The sequence below is a fragment of the Numenius arquata genome, chromosome 3 (assembly GCF_964106895.1).
Source record: "Numenius arquata chromosome 3, bNumArq3.hap1.1, whole genome shotgun sequence".
Taxonomy (NCBI): domain Eukaryota; kingdom Metazoa; phylum Chordata; class Aves; order Charadriiformes; family Scolopacidae; genus Numenius; species Numenius arquata.
Window position 1 is genome coordinate 11,560,359 of NC_133578.1, and position 21,760 is coordinate 11,582,118.

Below are 21,760 nucleotides of genomic sequence, written 5' to 3' on the forward strand. Positions count from 1 at the left end.
CCCTACAGAGATGTTCTCCTGCAGAACTACCTGGAGTGGCCAGAGTTGTTGCCCCATCTCTCTTCAGGCACTGTCCCTGCAGTGGGGTCACGCACAGCTGTGGCTGTGCAGAGTGGTGGCTCTGCTGAAATCACCCCTGAAGCTGGAGCTGCACACCTCAGATGATGGCTTTGCTGAAACTTTGTAATGGCTTTTGTGAAGAAGCCTTCCTCAGGAAGCATCTTCTAGTGACCAGAGTAGTGACAGGCTCTGCCTGGTGCGGTGGTGTGTTAAACAGGCAAAGAAAAAACATCCATATGACTATGGGAAACAAGTAGTCTCATTTCTTGCAACTCCCCCATCTCTGCATCCTCCCCTCCAACCAGCTCCTCCCTTCCCCCTCTCTCCCTCCCTCCTCCCTTCCCCATTTTCCTCTTCTATCTCACTCTTTAAAAACAAACTTCTCAACCATTTCCGGAGCTCAAGACTCTCAGCACAGCTGGAGCATGAGCCAGCCGTGGGCTCCTGCTGCTGATGGCCCTGTCCGTGTCCTCGCAGGCTGAGGCTGTGCCCCTTGCTTTCTCTTCAGCCTCCACTTTTTAAGAAATGTAGCCAATTAAGATGAAAACAGCATTTATTGCCCAATCAGACTTGTGCGAAGGAAGAGCGTGTGTGTGAGTGAGGTTGTGTCTGTTTGCCATGCAACGTTTGCTCAGTGCCACATTTTCTCGAGCAGTAAGTCTGGATGCTGCTCAGTTTTGATTTGCAGAAATCGTGATGACAGTGTGCTGCTTTCCAGGCTCAATCCCCATTCCTCTGCCGGGGGAAGCTCAGCTTGCAGCGGAGAATTGTGCTAATTCCTAACATTAAACCTGCCAACTAAGTCAACCAAGTGCCATATTGCAGCTTTAGACACATGGAAAGGTAGAATAGGTAAAAATCAGGGGAACCCATGGCATCGGAAGTCATTAGGGGGGAATTAGCTTAATAAGAAGAGGTTATTAAAAGCATTTGTGTAAGAAATTAGGATACGAGAGTTCTGCAGTCTTTAGGATTTTTTTTTTTTTAATGTAAAAAACAAAATAAAAACTCTGCATCTCATTCCAGAAACGGATGACCCAAACGCGATCCTCTGTGCCTATCCGGTGAATGACTGCGTCATGAAGTTCACCTACTTGGAGCTTGCCAGCGGGAAATCCAACCTCACCGTCCTCAAAGAGCCAGGTTGGCCCTCCCTTGGGTTTCCTTTTAATAGCACAGGCTGCCTCGGGGAGAGGTGATGGGCTGCTAGAGGGAGCCTGGCGGGTTACTAAAGACTGGTTTCACTGTTAGCACAAAGGCACATGTGAGCAGATGAACTGGGATGATTTAAAATAAAGTGTTTTACAGTGCTGAAACCCAGCTCCAAAAGCTCCCAACTTAGTAAACAAGGACTCTGGGAGCGAAACATGCACCTGAGCTGCCAGCATTGCTAGCAAGCGGCTGAAGGGTTTTCGGCCAGCATGGGATGCTGAAATTAAACCCAGGCTATTTACCTAGCAAAAAACATGCCATGTACTGAGTTGGAGATGCAGCCTCTAGTAGCAAAAAATAAGAAGGGGACATCTGATCCTTCTGCTGGTTAAGTCGGGATGTTAGGAAAACCTCACGCCAGCTATGGATTTCTGCATTTCCAAAGAGCTAGCTCTGGTCCAGGCAGTGTAAGGGCTGTGTGTCCCTGCTCCCCTCCCCAGGCTGCCGCAGACAGCTCTGCTTCCCAGAATTATTTTAATCACGTGCAAAGAAAACCCCGTGTGGTGTTGCTGGATGAGCTGGCGAGCACCCAGCAGTAAAGTCTCACAATCTGCTCTCGTCCTCCGAGGCACAGGCCAGTATGGAAAGACTGAGATACCACACGTTTTATTTTATTTGTGCTGTGGCTTGCACTTAATTGAAAGATCAGTTGATTAGCTGACAGTTAGTGTATTTATTTAAAGTGCCTAGTGATCACCTGCCTCCATGTGGGCCAGAAGCTGAGCTGGCTTTTGCCAGAGGCATCTTAACCCTCTGTGTCCACATGGGTCACCCGGCATTAAGACCAGGCGTCACTGTTGGACTGTGGCACTGCAGCACTGCTCTTCCCCTGAAGCGCTGTGTGACATCCCGCCTCCAGTGACGTCCATGAGAGCTGTGCCTTTGACCTGCCTCTAGGCACGAATTTATCTAATGAAAAAAAAAAAATCCTTTTGGTTTCAGAGAGGACTGTTGCTTTTTTTAATTTAGTCACTGCTGCTAGTGCTGCCCTGAGGTCACTTGCTCAGTGGCTGTGGTCCAGGTCGTTACATCCCAGTATCCCGATCCAGGATACACTCACACCAGAACTAATTACCTTCTCCCCCTCATTACCAGCATGCAGCTCAGCCCCCAGCGCCGTGACGATCGTGCTGGCAGTGATTGGCAGCGTGGTCCTCATCGGCATCATCCTGCTGGGGCTCTGGAAGCTGCTCGTCACCATTCACGACAGACGGGAGTTCGACCGATTCCAGAGCGAACGCTCCCGGGCCAGATATGAAATGGTGAGCTGCTGCTATGAAATGGGGGTGCTGCTGGGGTACAGGGGGGGCCGTCAGGATGCACCTGCAGCAAACAGCTCTGCAGCGATGGAGAAGGGTGGCAGGCATGAGGGATGCCCATGCCCTGCAGTGCCACGTAGCAGGGCTTCAGGATCTGGCACATTGCACTACCCTTCCCCTGCGCAAATTACAAATATTCTGCAAAATTATGGTTAGCCTTTGTTTTCATCCTGCATTTCCCAGAAGTGCTGGAGGTCTGAAGGAGGCAGGGGAGCAGAGACCAAGCTCTGACTGTGGCAGTTGGTCAGATCTATGAAGAAGCCCTTCTGGGAGGCTTCCTGGTCAGGTGGGGTTGTCCAGGGCATCACCTGTGCTTGCAGGCAGGATAGAAGGTGGGTCTGATGGACAAACTATGGGTAAACAACACTGCTTTTGGATGGAATGCATGTTTCAGTCAAAGCCAAATGCAGCCCTGTCTCCACATTAATTGGCACAGGAAGGGGGGATTGTACACATTTTCATCATGACATGGATTTTGTTCCTCACCCTTGTTCTTTTTGTCTACTCATTTCTCCAAAGGCATCCAATCCTCTCTACCGAAAGCCTATTTCCACGCATAATGTAGAGTTCACGTTCAACAAGCTCAACAGGTCTTACAATGGTACAGTTGACTGATGGGGTTTCGGCACCTGGGACTGCTGTGGACAATTGCTTGACTGTATGTGCTGCTTCCCCACTTGAAGATGGGATCCTCCTCAGGGGCGAGAATCCCTTACGACAGGACTGGTCGGTGACCAAAGCCTGTTATTTGCACAGTAAGGAGAAAAGTCTGGTTCATTCTGAAGGCACGGACGCGAAGGCAGGCTCCCCGCCTGTGCTGATGGACTCCGAGCCGTGTACGACTCCATACCCCAGCTTTCTGGATATATTAAACCTGCCAACTACATCAACCAAGTGCCATATTGCAGCTTTAGACATATCCCATTAGAAAGGGTGACTAGGTCAAAATCAGGGGAACCCACGCCATTGCAAGATGTTAGGGGGGAATTAGCTTAAAAAGGAGGGTGTTGGGAGCATTTGTGTAAGAAATTAGGATACAGGAGTTCCGCAGTCTTTAGGAATTTTTTTTATATAAAAAAACAAAATAAAACTATTGTGCATATATGATGCTGTGAGGAGAGTTCATTGTTGCCTTGCTGAGCCTCCCACCAACAGACTGAACTGGGACCTGCTTCTGCAAGCGCAAGTGGTGCTGCCTGATTGATTTATTAATAGAGCCTTATCAGTCAAAGCATGGCTATAAAAATAGGAGCTGGAGCCGCAGTGACTGACGCAGAAGGTATGTTGATTTAATGCCCTGGTGTTGACCCAGGGTGGGGAGTGCCACAAGGAGCTCTCACTCCATGCCGGTGGAGTTAAACAGACGGGAAACTGGTGGGAGACCGAGGGAAATGGGAGTTCTGTCTGAGGAAACTAAATTAAACACCCATTCCTTGAGGTGTGCAAGTAGGCGTCTGCCCTGGGTGCCTGCTGGAGGGCAGCTGAGAGCACACAACAGCCCACCCAGACCTCTGACTTACCAGAAGACTAGAGCTGTGGGGTCCAGCAGAGCCCAGCTGGAAAGCAGGGGAGCCCGGAGATTATGGTTGGAAAGGGAGCTGGATAGAACCCAGTGTTGTTGCTTTACAACATACGTTTTGCTTTGGATTTGGTTTTTTCCCCCCAAAATTGCTTCCCTAGCCCCATCTGTTTTCCTCTGGAGCTGGGGTTTGAGTTACCCCAGTGGCAGCTGCAGCTTTAAACCCACGCAGGCTGCAGCGGGACCGCAGCTGCCGGCAAGGGAGAGAAGACAGAGCAATTGCTACTGCCTGCTTTTTTTTCTTTTTTTTTTTTTTTCTCTTTTTTTCTTGTCTCTTCAGCCTGAACAGACCATGCAATAGTCAGCTGAAGGAAGCTTGCCAGGGAAAAGCAAAAACAAATGGTGTTCATTGTTTTGACTTGCTCTTCTCATTGGAAAAGGGCCATGGGCCCATCCTTCCGGATTTATTTTTTTTTATTTGTTTTTGCCTCTATAAACAGAAGCTCTTACTTGCTCAGTATAAACAGCTCTCCTTCAAGAACTTTATGGTCCTCCCTCCTCCTACCAGCAGCGCTGAAGAAATGCGGCAGACCACACTAAAAATAGCTCAAAATGGGGATTTTTAGGAGTGCAGCAAGTGGCACTTTGGCGCAGGTTGGGGGGAGGACCAAAACCCCAAATAAATTAAATCCATTCCCTGTCTTCCCACTTGATTCCACCAGATCTGCCCTAGCAGGGAAGGAGGGTGCAAACATCCTGAAAACAATTGCAAGGGCAGGCTCTGGTTAAATGCTGGTTCTGCCTTTGTGTAACCCACCTGTGCGTGGGCTGGGGGCTGTGCTGCCGCCTCCCTGCAGCCCCGTGAGCGACAGGACAGGCCTGAGCACTGCAGAGGGGCAGCTTTTCAGAGCTCCACGTTTCGTACACAATATTGAAGCTAAGGCTAAAGTTTGCAGGCTTGAGATGTTGTGAATTTAATACCTGGGACTAACGCTGCTGCCTGGGACGGAGAATCCATGGGGCAAATTGAGTTTTTGTGACCATCCCACTGCCTGCTGCCAGACTAGCAGGACAGATCTCATCACTATCACAAAAGAAAAAATAGAAAACAATGAAAAAATAATCATCACAAGTAGACCAATGAATTTTTGGCTTGATTCATGTGACTGTCTCACGCAAGCTGTACTGCCCCAGGCATGGAAAGGGGGAGCAGGAAGGAAAGTGGAGGGAAAGGAAGGGCAGGAACATTTTAAACCAGCTTTCACAGTGTTTGCTGCTTTGGGTGGCAATACAGCTCTGCTGCAGTTCTTTGCAAAGAGCCAAGCAGTTTAAAAACAAACCCAACCCCTTTGCTTGCTTTCTTTGCACTCTGAAAGGAAGGGCACAGGCAGTGCCCCCCCCGCCACCCTTTCCCTTGCAGATTACCTTTACGCCATGGCATTTCCCAGCAGGCTGGGTTAGAGCTGAGAGACTGGGAAATGAAGGCAGCCGTAGGGAGCTGGTTTGACTCGCCACTAAGGGATGGTTTGGGTAGGGAGAGTGCAGAGGGATGAGGGTGAGGGACAGGGGACAGGACTGCAAAGTGCCCTCCTTCCCCTGCTAGGGGAGACCCAGTTGGAAAGCAAACTGGTCTGTAGGGTAGTCGGGGAGCAAGCAGGTGAGGGCAGGGTGCCACAGGCCAGCCTCATGAGGCAGTGTAGCAAAAAGAATGTAATAGGGGTAATTGTCAGCAAAGAGCATCCTGCTGCCCAGGGCGCTGGGCCAGGCAGTGCAGAGCATCTCCCCCTCTTCAACACCCCCTCTCCCCCCGCCATTTAGCTTCTCCACAATGTTGCACCTAAAAAAAAAAAGAAGGAAGTGATACTAAGAGCAAGAAGGCTTTGCTTTACTGTGTAAGCAGATCTGCCTTTACCCTTGCAATGTTAGTGCTGAGCACAGTCATGGGAATGGTGTATTTCAGTCAGCAGCAGTTTATTTGTGTCTGTAAATACAGGCAGCCTGACCACAGCTAGCATTCCTGAATGAAAACTACAGCAGAAGGCACCAAGGGGTCACATGTGATGGAAAAACGTCAGCGCTTGTCTGGCCAGGCTGGAATCCAGATGCCATTGCAACCCCAGCCCCTCCTGTTTACCCAGCCACAGATGGAGGCTGCTGCTGCAAGGCCACTGGGGATGGGGCTCACCAGCTCATTTTCCCCATGCTGCTGGTGTTTCTGGGCGAAAGAGGATTGCATCATGCCTTGGGAAAAGTCAAGGCCAATGGCAGCAGTTATTTGCTTTGTTAATGTTGGAGATGCACTGTAACACAAGCCTGAGTGACAGGTTCCCGCTCTGCATCCTCTTTATGGCGGAGTGAGAAGGTGCTCAGTAGCTGAAAGCCAAGCCCACGCTCTGGAAGATGAATTCCCCACATTCTTGAACCTGTTTAACTGTGCATTTCTCCAACCACGTGGAAAGCAAAGGAGCTAGTGTATTGAGGAGAGGGTCACTAAGATGCCTGGCAGGAAATGCCAAGGCAAGATAATGGACTACATCTGGAGCCCAGCAGTGTCTCCTGGCCCTTGCGTCCCAGCATCATCTCCATTTCTGAATACACATCGAACTGGAATTAATTGTTGTTCCTCTGCCTCCCCTTCACTGCCAGCCTGCAAAAAGTCAAAACAATACAATGCAACAGAGACACAGGGTTTTATTTCATCCTACGCCTTTCTCCATGCCCACTAGTTAGTGCTGGTGTCCACTGGACACAACCCAACAGAAAGTTCTCCATGCAGCTATCATGACCCAGAAGGGTTAACCAGCCTGTGAGTGGGCAAAGCTCGCAACGGTGGGTTCACAGAACTTTGTCATGCACAAGGGGACATGGAGGATTAATGTCCTAAATTACTTTATTGCATTTTACTACAGGTCGTCATTGTCAATGCAAGTACACTTATGTTTATTATATTTATACTACGAATTACTACCAGAAAGCAAATATATGTTTCAACAGCAGCACAATCAATATTAGTAGCAAGTCTATGTTTCAATATTACAAGTTACTATAGAATTATGACTCATATTTCAATTACAGAATTACGACTCATAAAGCAGCAAATATATTTATCAGTAGTTGTTTATACGTGTGCAAATATATATATATGTATATTTAATGTTACTGGTACCGAGTGCTCATCAAACCCATCCCAGAAGTGGAGCCAATCAGAAAAAGTCTCACTTGGATGATGATCCGCGTCACGGAACCCGGAGTCAGCCAGGCGTCCCCAGCAAGTGTCCACTCTGCCAAGGAAATGTCGTGGGGAAAAGGCATTCATGCATGGGCACTTCTCAGAGAAAGAGGGTCCATTTTGGGTAAAAAGTAAGTACGTCCTTTTTATATCACAGAAACATAAGAGGTTGAAGGACACCACCACTCAGAGCAGCCAATAGATGCTATGAATTTCTGGTTTTCACCTGACACAGCGAGCAATAGATGATGTTTTCTGTTCTCTTAGACCAAATTTTGTATATCCAGACTGGTTTTCTGTTCTGCCAGTTAGAACAGGCAATGGCAGTTGCCACCACTTACTTTCTCAGGATGTTTTCCTCCTTTTCCAGACTTTTTTCACCTTTCCAGATGATAACGTGCTGTTACAGTTCCTTGGTTTTGCACTTTACATGGAAGGTACCTTCGGAAGTCTCTGGTTTCTTGGTACCCAGCTGTGCTTCAAAGATGCCAGCTGTGCTCCCCAGGGACGCTTCTGGTTCCCAGGCTGGCCGGCATTTTCTCTGTCAGTGTTTGAGCTGACATCTTCCTCTGTGCAATATTTCCCCAATTACAAGCAGGTTGCTTCTATGGCTGCTCCATGACTCCACCCCTTGGCCTACAGCCACTGATGGGTCACTAGGAGTGAGACTACACCCTGCCTGGTGCGTCTCTCTTGCCTCCTAATGCGCGAGGCGGAGGAGACTCATGGCCATGTTGGGCCCAATGTTGTTGCAACTTCTGAGAGGGTTTGTTGTCTGAGGCACGAGTGTATGGTACCGGTTGGGATAAAAGTGATACAGACAGTGCTTTGATTTGAGATACACTACAGAAAAGTAGGAATTCTACAGCTAGGATGAGAGCTAATGTCACTGAGATGCCCCATGCCCATGTTCCGGGGTCTGGCAGTCAAGACAATGGCCATGGCTGGCCCTGGGCAGGAGCTGCTCTTGGGCTATTTGGTGGCTGTGTTGCTGAATAACGTGTTATTCGATGTGCTTGGCTTTGTTATTGTCGAAGCAACAGGTACTATTCATTAAAACACAAATACGCCTTTGGGAGCCTAACAGGTAATCCAAGGCCCAGCGAATGTGGACTGAGGCGTCTAGGCTTTGTCTTATCAAGACTAACAGTACCAGCCTGAGCCGTGACTGGACAAAACTGAAACTGCTGCGGCTGCACACCTGCACATACACCAAGGAGGGGGTGATGACAAGTAAATCACTTAACACTATAGATATCTGTAGCCCCCCAAGCCCTTTGAGCTGCCCTGCACAGCAGCAGGCTCCGCAGAGGGGATCTCCCCTTGAGCAGGGACACCCCTCAAGGTTAATCCTCAAGGCTGAGAGACCCCTCACCTGTTATTTGATGTCTATAATGAGGTAAGTGACACTTTTACATTAGGCCTAAAGGTATATTGTATGCTAGCAACATTTATATATCCAGCTATAGTATAATTATTAGAAGTATAGTAAGTACTAGAGTGTTTAACCACTGTGTAAATCATCATCTAATCACAATCTAAATCATGTTTTAAATCATTGTCAGATATTGTTAAATCACTGATTAATTTACATTTAATTATTGCTTAATCACCACTTGACTTTCATTCTGTCATCAATTAATTACCATTTGGTCATCATTTGATCGTTAGTAAAACCTTTTTAGTTAACCCCCCCATGATGTCTTTTCTTAATATTTCACCTGCAACAGTAGCCAACGGTGAGAGTAAGTTAATCTCCATCTGTAGGTTCTTTAGAGCATCCATAGTAGCATTTTGAGTAATTTCAAGTGTAGCGGAAACATTAACAGCAGCTCATTCTAATTTGGTGACACCCGAGTTTGGAAACAGCACACATACAAACTTAGGAAACTTAGATGGTCTCATTACTGTAGACTTAAACACTTTGCCCCAATTATCTACATGTAATGGTTGTGTTGAAAGTTAAATATCAAATCTTGAGATTGAGATGCCTAAGGAGCGGTATGTGCTGTGGTACAAGTGCCTGTCTGCTGTGGTGGTAGACTCTTAGAGGCATTTGTGCTGCGAAGCTAGACCCATACAGGTGTTAAACTGTAGGCCACCAGCTTCACCCGGAGTTGTTGCCATGTTTACAGAATGAATTAGAAAAGCAATTCAATTTCAATAAGTACGTTGATTGGAGTGTCCAAAAGGGGTTACAATCTATACAGCCAGATATGTTGCTTGGGCCACGTGTCCCAATTATCATTAGTACTAAGCCAACCATTACTCTGTAGACAACAGCATGTAGAATTAGGACCCATGAGATTATAGTATCTTTGACAATTAGTGTATTAATGTTCCATGTAAGATTCCAGAGTCCATTAAAATCCCTTTTGTTTTTAATTGCTGATTCATTATTTCAGGTCCATGAGGTTTCCAGGATCAATATAAGCTTGTGTTCTGTCACATTAACATTGAAACTATGCTTGGGTGTAATTGTAATATAAAGTGTGATTACAATTGCTTGTCTTTCCCACACAAATTGACTTTGTGTTCCAGAGTGTCGTAATACACTATGGAGCCTTACCATATGAATGCACTTTGAAAGTCTGTTGTTGATAATTTGGTGTATTGGGGAGTAAGTATGTCAAATTTGATTGATAACAAGGTGCTTCAGGGACAGGTTCTGCTAACCACCAAAATTTGGCATCTAATGATCGAGGGTGGTGTAAGCAATACCAACAATCCAATTCGTTACCTGCTTGAGAAATTGTATTCATAAATTGAACAATGTTATTGCTATTATATACTTGAGATAGGGAACAAGCAATCGTGCAGTTACTAGATATGATCCAATCATTGTGTATATCGTATAACAATTATAAGAAAGAAAAGTGCTCATGACATTGTTTCATTTCATGCCACCTTGCCAAATCAGTATGACAAATAAGATAGGACCAAAATCCAGGGCGAATAAGCTGAGTTTCCAGTTGCTGATGTTGCAGTTAGCGTGACCTGAAAGAAAAACAAAACCGCCTCATTCCTTTTGGATATTAGGTAATTTGGATATCCACCACTTAGAAATGAGATGCTCATCACCCTGGTGATTGAGCACCTTCCTTTAATTTTCCATCATTTAGTTTTCCAGTCATTATATATATATATATATTGCATCAGTACCGAGCTCAGCACACACACCCCCCCCACCTTCGCGTGTTTTACTGTCAATCCCCCCCATAAATCCAGGAGTCCCCTCAATCCCTGCAGTGTGCTCTGTGAGTCATCATCTTCTGGGTTGCACTGAACATGCAATGGATGGCGAGGAGCGACAGCAGCGGTGAGGGACACACAAGGACAAGGTGAGAATATCACTAAACAGGGGCTGTTCCCTGGGCAACTGAGGGGAACCCGGCAAAGCAGGTGATTTAAAAAATCTAAAACAATATTCCTGGAGATGGAGGCTGAGAGCAAGCAAGCAAGCCCGTGGGAGGTGTGACCAGGTAGATGAACTGCTCTGTATGGTAGCTGAGCTGCTGGAGGAGGTGAGCAGACTGAAGAGCATCCAAAGTCCGAGATGGAGATTGTCCAATGGAGCTGTGCTCTGCCATCTCTGATGCATGGAAGCCAGCTCAGCGTGGCTGCTGCAGAAGCAGGTCCAGGATTTGGTTTGTACCAGGAGAAAGGCAGTGTTACAAGTGTGTTGGATTTGCATGGCAAGGTTTTGGTAGCAGGGGTGCTGCAGGGGTGGCTTCTGTGAGAAGCTACTAGAAGCTTCCCTTATGTCCAAGCCAGTGCCAGCTGGCTCCAAGACAGACCAGCTGCTGGCCAAGACCGAGCCCATCAGCAATGGTGTTAGTGCCTCTGTGGTAACATATTTAAGAAGGAAGGGGGTGTGTGTGTGTGGGGAGTGTGTGTGTGTGTAAACCTGCACGACAGCAATTGCAGCCAAAGAGAGGAATGAGAATATGTGAGAGCAACAACGCTACTGACACCAAGATCAACGAAAAAGGAGGGGGAGGAGGTGCTCCAGGGGCTGCAGCAGAGATTCCCCTGCAGCTCATGGTGAAGACTGGTGAGGCAGGCTGTCCCCCTGCAGCCCATGGAGGTTAATGGTGGAGCAGAGTTGTGTTCATCAGTGACTCCCTCCTGTGCGGAGCAGACTAGACCCTCTTTTCAGGGAAGTTTGCTGCCTCCCTGGGGCCACAACTAGGGATGCCACCAGATGACTGAAGAGCTTAGTACAGTCTTCGGACTATTGTCCACTCCTGCTCTTTCATGTGGGTTGACCAAGTCTGGGACTAGGACTGGATCCAGCCGCACCTAGACTCCTCTCTGAGAAGGAGTTTAGAAAGCAAGGGGGTCCTCTCTGAACCTTGTGACTCAACAGGAGGGTCTCCCTGACAGTTCTGTCTGACTCTGTCCTCTATGCAGTAAATAACCAAGTGTGCCTTTGCCTTAGAATCTTGTTAAACCACTGTCGCATTTACTATCAAGCTTTGGTAAATACCTGTTTTATATCAATAAATATATCACTGCTTCTGTCTTACAGGTGAAGTGCATCACTCCATCCATGACGATGTCCTATATGCAGGCTCTTGGTATTATGGGGCCCATAGCCTGCTATTCTGAAACATCGCGTATTAATGAATTAAATGTTGCTTCATGAATAGCTGCCCATGCCCAGGTAACATGGCTCTTTAGATCAGAATCAGATCAGATCAGAATCGTAGTGGTTGGAAGGGACCTCAGAGATCATCGAGTCCAACCAGCAGTAAAAAAAAAAAAAAAAAAGAAAAAAAAAAAAGAAAAAAAAAAAAAACACCACAAACAAAACCACCACCCACCACCTGAACACACAACAACAACAACCAAACCAAAAACCATCACCCACCCACACAGCACCCCACCACAAACCAGTAATCTTGGACACTAGAGCATGCCCTGAAGAACCATGTCTACACGTTTCTTAAATACCTCCAGGGATGGTGACTCCACCACCTCCCTGGGCAGCCCATTCCAATGCCTGATAACCCTTTCAGTAAAGAAATGTTTCCTAATATCCAACCTGAACTTCCCCTGGCGCAACTTGAAGCCATTACCCCTTGTCCTATCATCTGTGACTTGGGAGAAGAGACCGACCCCCGCCTCTCTACAGCCTCCTTTCAGGTACTTGTACAGAACAATAAGGTCTCCCCTCAGTCTCCTCTTCCCCAGACTGAACAACCCCAGCTCCCTCAGCCTCTCCTCGTAAGACTTGTGCTCCAGACCCCTCACCAGCTTCGTTGCCCTTCTCTGGACCTGCTCCAGCACCTCAATGTCCCTCTTGTGGTAGGGGGCCCAAAACTGGACACAGTACTCGAGGTGGGGTCTCACCAGTGCCGAGTACAGGGGGATGATCACCTCTCGGTCCCTACTTGCCACACTGTTCTTGATACAGGCCAGGATGCTGTTGGCCTTTTTGGCCACCTGGGCACACTGCCGGCTCATGTTCAGCCGACAGTCGACCAACATCCCCAGGTCCTTTTCTGCCAGGCAGCTCTCCAGCCACTCTGCCCCCAGCCTATAGCGCTGCCTGGGGTTGTTGTGACCGAAGTGCAGGACCTGGCACTTGGCCTTGTTAAACCTCATCCCGTTGGTCTCGGCCCATCGATCCAGCCTGTCGAGATCTCTCTGCAGAGCCTCTCTACCCTCCAGCAGATCAACACTGCCACCCAGCTTGGTGTCGTCTGCGAACTTACTGAGGGTGCACTCGATCCCCTCGTCCAGATCATTGATAAAGATGTTGAAGAGAATTGGCCCCAGTACCGAGCCCTGCGGGACACCACTCGTGACTGGACGCCAGCTGGATTTAACTCCATTCACCACCACTCTCTGGGTCCGGCCCTCCAGCCAGTTTTTAACCCAGCAGAGGGTATTCCCATCCAAGCCATGGGCAGCCAGTTTCTCCAGGAGGATACTGTGGGAGACTGTATCAAAGGCTTTGCTGAAGTCCAGATAAACAACGTCCACTGCCTTTCCTTCATCCAGCAAGCGGGTCACTTTGTCATTGAAGGAGATCAGGTTTGTCAAGCAGGACCTGCCCCTCGTGAACCCGTGCTGGCTGGGCCAGATCGCATGGGTGTCCCTCATGCGTTGCATGATGGCACCCAGGATGATCTGCTCCGTGATCTTCCCAGGCACCGAGGTCAGACTGACAGGCCTGTAGTTCTCTGGATCATCCTTCCGGCCCTTCTTGTGGATGGGCATCACATTTGCCAGACGCCAGTCGGCCCGGACCTCCCCAGTTTGCCAGGACTGCTGGTAAATGATGGAGAGTGGCTCCGCAAGCACTTCTGCCAGTTCCCTCAGTACCCTCGGGTGGATCTCATCTGGTCCCATAGACTTGTTTGCATCTAGGTGTTGGAGCAGGTCCCTCACCACCTCCCTTTGAATTGCAGGGGCTTCACTCTGCTCCCCGCCCCTGCCTGCTAGTTCAGGGGTCTGGATATTTAGGGAACCCCCTATCCTACTACTAAAGACAGAGGCAAAGAAGGCATTTAGGACTTCAGCCTTCTCCTCATCTTTGGTTACTATGTTACCTCCCTTATCCAGTAGAGGATGGAGGTTCTCCCGAGATCTCTTCTTGCTATTGATATATTTATAGAAATTCTTTTTATTGTTTTTAACATCCAAAGCCAGGCTGAGTTCTAGTTGGGCTTTGGCCTTCCTAATCTTTTCCCTACATAACTTTGCTATACCTTTGTAATCTTCCTGCGTGGCCTGCCCCTTTTTCCAAAGGTCATAAATTCTCCTTTTTTCTCTAAGCTGTGACCCTATCTCTTTGCTCAGCCAGGCCGGCCTTTTCCTCCGACGGCTCGCTTTACAGCGCGTAGGGATGGCCCGCGCCTGGGCTTTTAAGACTTCCTCCTTGAAAAACACCCAGCCTTCCTGAACACCTTTGCCCTTCAGGGATTCCCCCCATGGGACTTTTCCAACCAGTGATCTGAAAAGGCTGAAGTCCGCCCGCCGGAAGTCCAAGGTTGAGGTTTTGCTAGCCCCCTTTCTTACCTCTCTAATAATTGAAAACTTGACCATTTCATGGTCACTAAGCCCAAGACGGCCTCCGACCACCACATGTCCCACTAGTCCCTCTCTATTTGTGAGCAGCAGGTCTAGAGAGGCACCTCCCCTGGTTGGCTCACCTACCAGTTGTGTCAGGAAGTTATCTTCCATACACTCAAGGAACCTCCTAGCCTGCCTGCTCTCTGCTGTGTTGTATTCCCAGCAGATGTCCGGTAGGTTGAAGTCCCCAACCAGAACAAGGGCTGGCGATCGAGACACTTCAGCCAGCTGCTTATAGAATGCCTCGTCTACCTCCTCTTCCTGGTTGGGTGGTCTATAGCAGACTCCCAGCACCAGATCTCCCTTGCTAGCCTTGCCCTTCATCTTTACCCATAAACACTCAACTCTATCATTGCTGCAATCAATTTCCATACAATCAAAACACTCCCTAACGTACAGAGCCACACCCCCACCTCTCCTTCCTTGCCTATCCCTCCTGAAGAGCTTATAGCCATCCATCACAGCATTCCAGCTATGACCATCATCCCACCATGTTTCTGTGATGGCGATTACATCATAGATGTCCTGCTGCACAATGGCTTCCAGCTCATCCTGTTTGTTGCCCATGCTACGTGCATTAGTGTAGATGCACTTAAGCCGGGCACCCGATTTCACCCCCATCCATGGTTCTTTCCCCTCAGGCTCGTTACCAATGGGCCTGGTATCCTCCCCTTCCCCTTTTGATTCTAGTTTACTCCCGGGTACCACTTCAGTGACCCTGGTTCCAACCCCGTCCCCCTTCAAATCTAGTTTAAAGCCCTCTTAATGAGCCATGCTAACTCCTGTCCCAATATCCTTATTCCCCTTTGGCTTAGGCTTTCCCCACCTGCCGCAACCACGCCTGGTGACCTATAAGTCTGCCTATGCTCAAAGAATCCAAAGTCCTGGCTTTTACTCCAGCCTTTCAGCCATAAGTTGAACCGTTGTTTTTTCCTATTTATCCTTTCATCCTGCCCTGTGACTAGTGGGATAGAAGAGAACACAACCTGTGCTCCTGATCCCTTGACTAGTTGCCCCAGACTTCTGAAATCCTTCCTCATTGCCTTGAGGCTTCTAGTATTTATCTCATCATGGCCCACCTGAAATATCAGAAGTGGGTAATAGTCCGAGGGCTGAACCAGGGTGCGAGTTTTATTTAGTATATCCCTAGTCCTGGCCCCAGGGAGGCAAGTTACTTCCCTGCGGGACGGGTCCGGCCTACAGATTGGGCCCTCTGTACCATGCAAAAGGGTAAGAGGGTCGAGGCAAGAGTCAAGCAATTACGCCAAACTCTGGAAGATGTGCTTGCCAGAGTCCCACAGTTCCCAGAGCGATCACACATTATTTGGATCTTACTGAGGATATCACCTGCATTTAAAATGTCAGCTGTGTATCGATACACTGTCACCCTGGCCCCTGTGGGACTTGTCTGATTCCCTAGCTAAAGCCTGCTGTGACAACGTAGGGCTATGTTTGAACCCTTTGGGGTAATCAGGTAAAAGCAATCTGTATTCTGCCCCAGGTAAAACCAAAACTCTCTCAATCCTCAGGTTGTAAAGGTACTGCAGAAAACATATCTTTTCTATCCATGGCAGCCATCCAAGGCTGGGCTGCTTGTCCTATAGAAAAAATATGATTTGTAACAGAGGGGACAGCAGCATGGAAGGGTCCAGTATTTTCATTTAATTTGCAACAGTCTACCATCAAACAGCAGGTGATATTACACCTATGGACAGGCTGTACAGGGGAGTTATATGGTGAATGAGTTCTCTGAATAATACCCAGTTGTCCTAAATCCTGGATGAGAGCAGTTATGCCTTGTGAGGCTTCAGGGCTAATACAGGACTGTCATATGTGGGTGAAGGGACTTTTAGGTAACATGAATGCTGCCTCTAACAGAAAAGCAGTAGCTTCTCCAGCAGGTATTTTATCCATAGAAATTACAAAGTTCTGTGTTTGAGGGTTTGAGAGCCTAATGGAGTATTAATAGGCTGGGATTTTAATAGATGCATGCTCAAAATACTTAAATGTCCTACTGCTACCATGGGTCTCAGTGTCCTTCCACTGGGCAGAGCCAATTTTATCCTGGCTATGGGGAGCTCTCATCTTTTCCTAGTAATCATTACTATAGAAGTCCTTTCTTGAGATTTCTGAATTAACCCAGGGGCATCCTCAGCTTTAATTATTGATATTGAGGCTCAATATCAAAAATACTCAAAAGAAAAGAGACGGAGTATTTGCCATTCACTGTTAATGGTATATAAGGGTGCTAATATTAATTCCAAAAATTCTGGCCACCTGGGAGGTGTTGTTGGGTCTCCCTGGGCCAATGTTAAGAGCTCCTCTATTCATTTTCAGGGAGCCGGGTCGGGGGAGCGGACACAACAAGGCTGTCGGGGACGGGGGAGGCAGAGGGACTAACATCACCCAGCCCCTTCCCTGCCCCTGGGCTGCTGGTGCCACCCCCATCCCGGTTATCCCACAGTCTCTGCAAGACAAACACAGGCATCCCCTCCAACTGGCCTGCTGTGAATCCTATTCCTCGCAGGAGATCACATAAGTGTCTCCGTTGCAGATCACACTCCTGTTTGCCACTGGGTTGTTTTGTGTCGGATTGATTAATTTCAGCATTTCGAGCATTTTGTCCCTTACTCTTATTCCTCTGACCTTCCTTCAGCATCTGGACGACCCTGACCCGACCTTCCCTTTTACGGCCTACCATTTCAGGGGTGCTTCCCCGTCCTCGTCGCCTCCCCAGAAGGGCTGTCCAATTTTGCAGCCCTTGGGCCATTATGGTATTCCAGTCCCAGGTTTCATGGCGTAACATTAAGGCCAGGTTCTTCGGCCCTCCGGGTGCTGCATTTTGCAAGAGTTTCAGTTTCCCTGCTGCTGTTGCTGGCACCGCCATCATGTCCTGGGGTATCGCCCCTTGTCCCTTAAGGACATCCCGAGCAGCCAGTCTCATCGTCCAGCCAGAAAACCCATCAGGAGTACTCCAGGGAGGGGGAGGGAGATATCCCCACGGTCCCGGCATTTTTCTAACAGCATGTATTATCGAAGATAACAGGGAGAAGGTATTCACTCCGGCCCTTGCATCAGGGTTTAGGAGAAATATTCTTCCTCCCAGGAATATTTGTCCGGCCTCAGTCTGATTAAGGATCACGGTTCCAGCTCCCAGCTGGTAGCACCGCGCCACCCATCCCACCCAGTCCTCGTGGGGCTTTTTGCCATACTGCAAGGACAGCTGCCTTAGCTGTTCTGCGTTAAAATTCGTAGCGGTCATCGTGACCCCAGGCAGCGGGGGAGCGCTTTCCTCTCCGGCAAGAGCCGGGAGTTGCACCGGGAAAGTTTTAATGCCAGGGTACGAGGAGGCTGCGTTATCTGGACGATGCTCGGGTGACAAAGCGGGGGTGGAAGACCCGCTGCCAGAATCAAAGTCCTCCTCCTCGTTATCCGTTTTCAGTACATGTAGCTTTTCAGTGATCTCGCTCTCTGAGACCAGGCGTGGAGGCTCTTCCTCTAGCTGTTCTACAGCCAGAGGTCTGAGGTTTGTTTCTAATTGTTGAAATAATTGGTTTGTAACAAAACTGTGGGATTCAAAGCCAACTGCCTGCGCTTCTGCATCCTTAGCTTGCTGCAAAGCTTCCAGTTCCTGCCTAGCAGTGTTAAACAAAGCGCCCGCGGCCGCCAGCGCCTCCGTGAGAAGCCCGATGAAGGCCCCCTTCCCATCCTCTGCTTTGCACTTGTGACCATCCTGCCACTTTTGAAACTCTCCTCGCAGCATTTCCCAGTTCAACCAATTCTCAGACACCCAATCCCTGTCCCACCGAGGGGTTTTCCACCCCTTTGCCTCTTGCCATTTTCTCTGCTCTTCTACAGCCTTCTCCCAAGCGTCCATAACCTCTCTATCACAGAACTCCGCTTCTGACACCAAATAATGCCAGGACCCAGAAGGGCTGCCCAGCCTGCAGGTGTGCAAAGATCACAGCCGCGGGTTTGCAGGACTCTGTCACGCACAAGGACACTGAGGATTTATTACATACATTTCTTTACTTCATGACCGTTTACTACTCTCACGGCAGATATAGTTGCGATTGGCAAATATCTTTAGTAGTAGTATAGATACACTACAATTTACTATAAATAACTACCAGAAAGCAAATATATATTTCCACAGCAGCAGCAATCAATCAATATGAGTAGCAAGTCTTCATCTCAATATTACAAGTTACTATAGAATTATCACTAGGAAAGCAGCAAATATACTTACAAGTAATTACTTATATGCATGTCTATATATTCAAAAACATTACCGGTAGCAAGTGCTCATCAAACTGATCTCAGCAGTGGGGCCAATCAACTCCATCCCAGAAATGGGGCCACTCGACAGCAGACGAGGTCTCGCTTGGGTGATGATCTGCGTCACGGAGCCCGGAGTCAGCCCGGTGTCCCCAGCGAGGGTCTGCTCTGCCTGGGAAATCTTGCAGGGCCAAGGGGTTTGTGTGCAGGAAAGAGGGTCCATTTTAACTAAAAAGTAAGTCCTTTTTATATCACAGGGACATAAAGGGGCGTAGGACACCACCACCCGGAGCAGCCAATAGATGCTGCTAATTTCTGTTTTTCACCTGGCACAGCCAATAACCCGTGATGTTTCCTATTCTCTCAGACTCATTTTTGTATTTCCAGACTGTTTTGCTGTTCTGCCAGTTAGCCCAGCCAATGGCAGTTACCGATGCTTACTCTCTCAGGATGTTTTCCCCCTTTTCCAGACTTTTTTTTCCCACCTTTTCAGATGATAACGTGCTGTTACAGTTCCTTGTTTTTGCACTTATCAATGTTATCTAGGGCTGTGTCTGGTTTCTCCATACCCAGCTGCACTTCAAAGATGCCAGCTGCACTCCCCAAGGATGCTTGTGGTTCCCAGGCTGGCAGGCAGTTTCTCTGTCAGTATTTGAGCAGAGTGTGCAGTATTTTCCCCCTTATAACCAGGTCACCTTTATGGCTGCTCCCATCATCAGCCTAAAATGACACCTCTCAAAAAAGCCGAAGTGATCAGCCGCAGGAAAGCTGCAGAATTTCCCCATCTAACCAGCCCTGTTTGTGAGAGTATCTTTTGTATAGCTACTATTAGTTGTTCAGGAACAGAACAAAAGTAACTACGCTAGCTTAGCTTCTCCTCCTGCACCACCTATTTGGCCTCGACACAACCTCTGACGTACCATTACGCTTCTGCTCAGGAGACCATGCTGTAAGCAAGAACTTCACAGTGACAGCCTTGCTTGGGCTTTCTCTTCTCCATACTGGCCAGCCTCTACCTACAGCCCTGCGTTTTCCCAGCCTGACTGTGGACAGCATCAACTTAAGAGAGTAAGTTCAGAGGAGGACAGGAGTCAGGCAGAAACAGAGAACTGAGACTGAGGACAAAGTCAACCAGACACGCAGGCAGGGTCACTGGTCCCAGCCTGCAAACACCTGTCAAAAGGGTTTGAGGAAAACCTGAAGCTGGAGCAGGCACCAGGCTGAGTTTTAATTTGCTGCTGTAGTGCTCGAACATGAAGCTGTCCTTTTCACTGTCGTACAGACTGACCAAGAACCAACAGATCGATTACAAGCAAACAAAACATCCAGCCTGTCTCACACGCGGTCCAGTTACAAGTCTCCCAAAACAGAACATTTCCCTGAGTCAGTGACCTCCAAAACGCAGATCTGGAAACAAACTTCCTCTGGGTGTTTTGCATTCCTTTGGTCCTGTTCCCTAAATGCAATGTTTGTGTCACTTGCTAAAAAAATCCACAGCAACAGGCTTTCCAAATAAATTAAAAGGGAAGTGATTCAGTTATTTTTCTGGGATTACGTCTTAAATAAATTTTCATGGAATAGGCCTTGGAAACTTTATTATGACCTGTCAATTATCAGTTAATAAAGGAATGCTGATATCATGACAAACAAATCCTATTTTTAAGGACAAAAATGTTAACTTGGCTGCTTCTAATTCAGTACTGGGTTTATCAAGATTTTGCAAGCATTTTAAGTCCGAGTAAAGCACTGCACTTATGTAGGGTCATACCGACTGAAGTGCCCAGGCGGAGTTCTCTTGACGCAGCACTCCTTGTGCTAGACAGAGATTGCCACAGCCTGGCTGAGACAGAGTGAACTTTACACACGAATATCAAAAGCTACACAACAATTCCTTAGTGGTTCCTGCTCGTGCTGGTCTCTCGCAGTCCCCACTCAGGAAGACCAGCAAGTCGGCCCTCCTGCAAGCACCGACAGCCTTATTTCACCATGAAAATGTGGGAGATCTTTTCATTCTGTTATAAAACCGTACTCCGGAGTGGACCAAGGAGCACAATTTCATATAAACGCTCTACTTGCCAGATAATAAAAATCATGTGATAACCCCGAAATTTAAACATAGCCTTATGTATGCCTCTACCCCAGCCTCAATCAGATCAGAGAGTGAACTGCGAGACTTTCAGATTCGGGTATTATGATGCAAATGAGTTTTGTAAATTGTGACCTAGTTCCCATGTTAGGAACAGTTGGGACCAACAGCAGGAACTATGCGATGAATGTGAGCAGTGGGGGCAAGCAAGGAAATTAACATTTGCTCTTAATTTGAAATGGATTTTTAATCACTTCCAGGTGCCTCAAAGAAAGTGCACACGCTTGTTTACTATAATCATTCTGACAGAAGAATGCATATAGGAGGTAACATGTTTTTTCTTTTACTAATTGAAATGTTTGGGACATTGGTGTGAAACGAAGCGCCAAAACACAGCTCTTTCTGGATGATTTACTGAGCGCACAATGAAGAACTGTGAAATGAAGTTTTCCAATTGATCTGTTCCTCAGAACTTGTTTTACAAAGAAAATGAATTGCAAATATCCTCTAAAAGCAACTGGGTATTAGAACACATCAATCTCTCCAAATCCAGTTGCTATTTTTTTCAGCTAGAGGCCTGATAAACTAGCTCAGGGATTTAGCTGCATAGATGTCAGCTGCCCGCTTAACACTATTCAGTATAGTTAGTGGAAAATACTAAACTCACAAAATTCTGCTTGTACTGTAAGAGTGAGCCTACAACAACAATCGGTGCTGAACTCCAGCCGGAGGCGGCTACTTGGTAAACTCTACTGTTCTGAACGAGGGCACCAACAAGAGTGTAACTTGTTGAAAACCAGACAGATTTTTATCCTAAACATATCTAGAATTGGTATCATCACTGGAAACTATTAGCTGTAGAACAGTTAGGGCGTCGACTATCCTGAAAAATAGACTCTCGGCTCCCTCTGGTGGAAAAAGTCATTTTCTGCAGAACAGTTCAAGTGAGAAAAGCTTGTTTCTGCTACAGGTCC

At 47.7% G+C, this 21,760-nt stretch overlaps 1 protein-coding gene across 3 annotated transcripts in view; it reads left to right on the plus strand.

Moving 5' to 3' along the window:
* ITGB5 (integrin subunit beta 5) overlaps positions 1 to 3,694 on the plus strand; it is a 64,525-nt gene extending 60,831 nt beyond the window's left edge. For all 3 annotated transcript variants that reach the window (XM_074146096.1, XM_074146095.1, XM_074146097.1), the window contains 3 exons: positions 1,087 to 1,203; positions 2,368 to 2,534; positions 3,111 to 3,694. In XM_074146096.1, coding sequence (XP_074002197.1) covers positions 1,087 to 1,203; positions 2,368 to 2,534; positions 3,111 to 3,206 — 380 coding nt within the window. In that variant the 3' untranslated portion in view covers positions 3,207 to 3,694. The remainder of the gene's footprint in view (positions 1 to 1,086; positions 1,204 to 2,367; positions 2,535 to 3,110) is intronic.
* Positions 3,695 to 21,760: the final 18,066 nt, after the last annotated feature.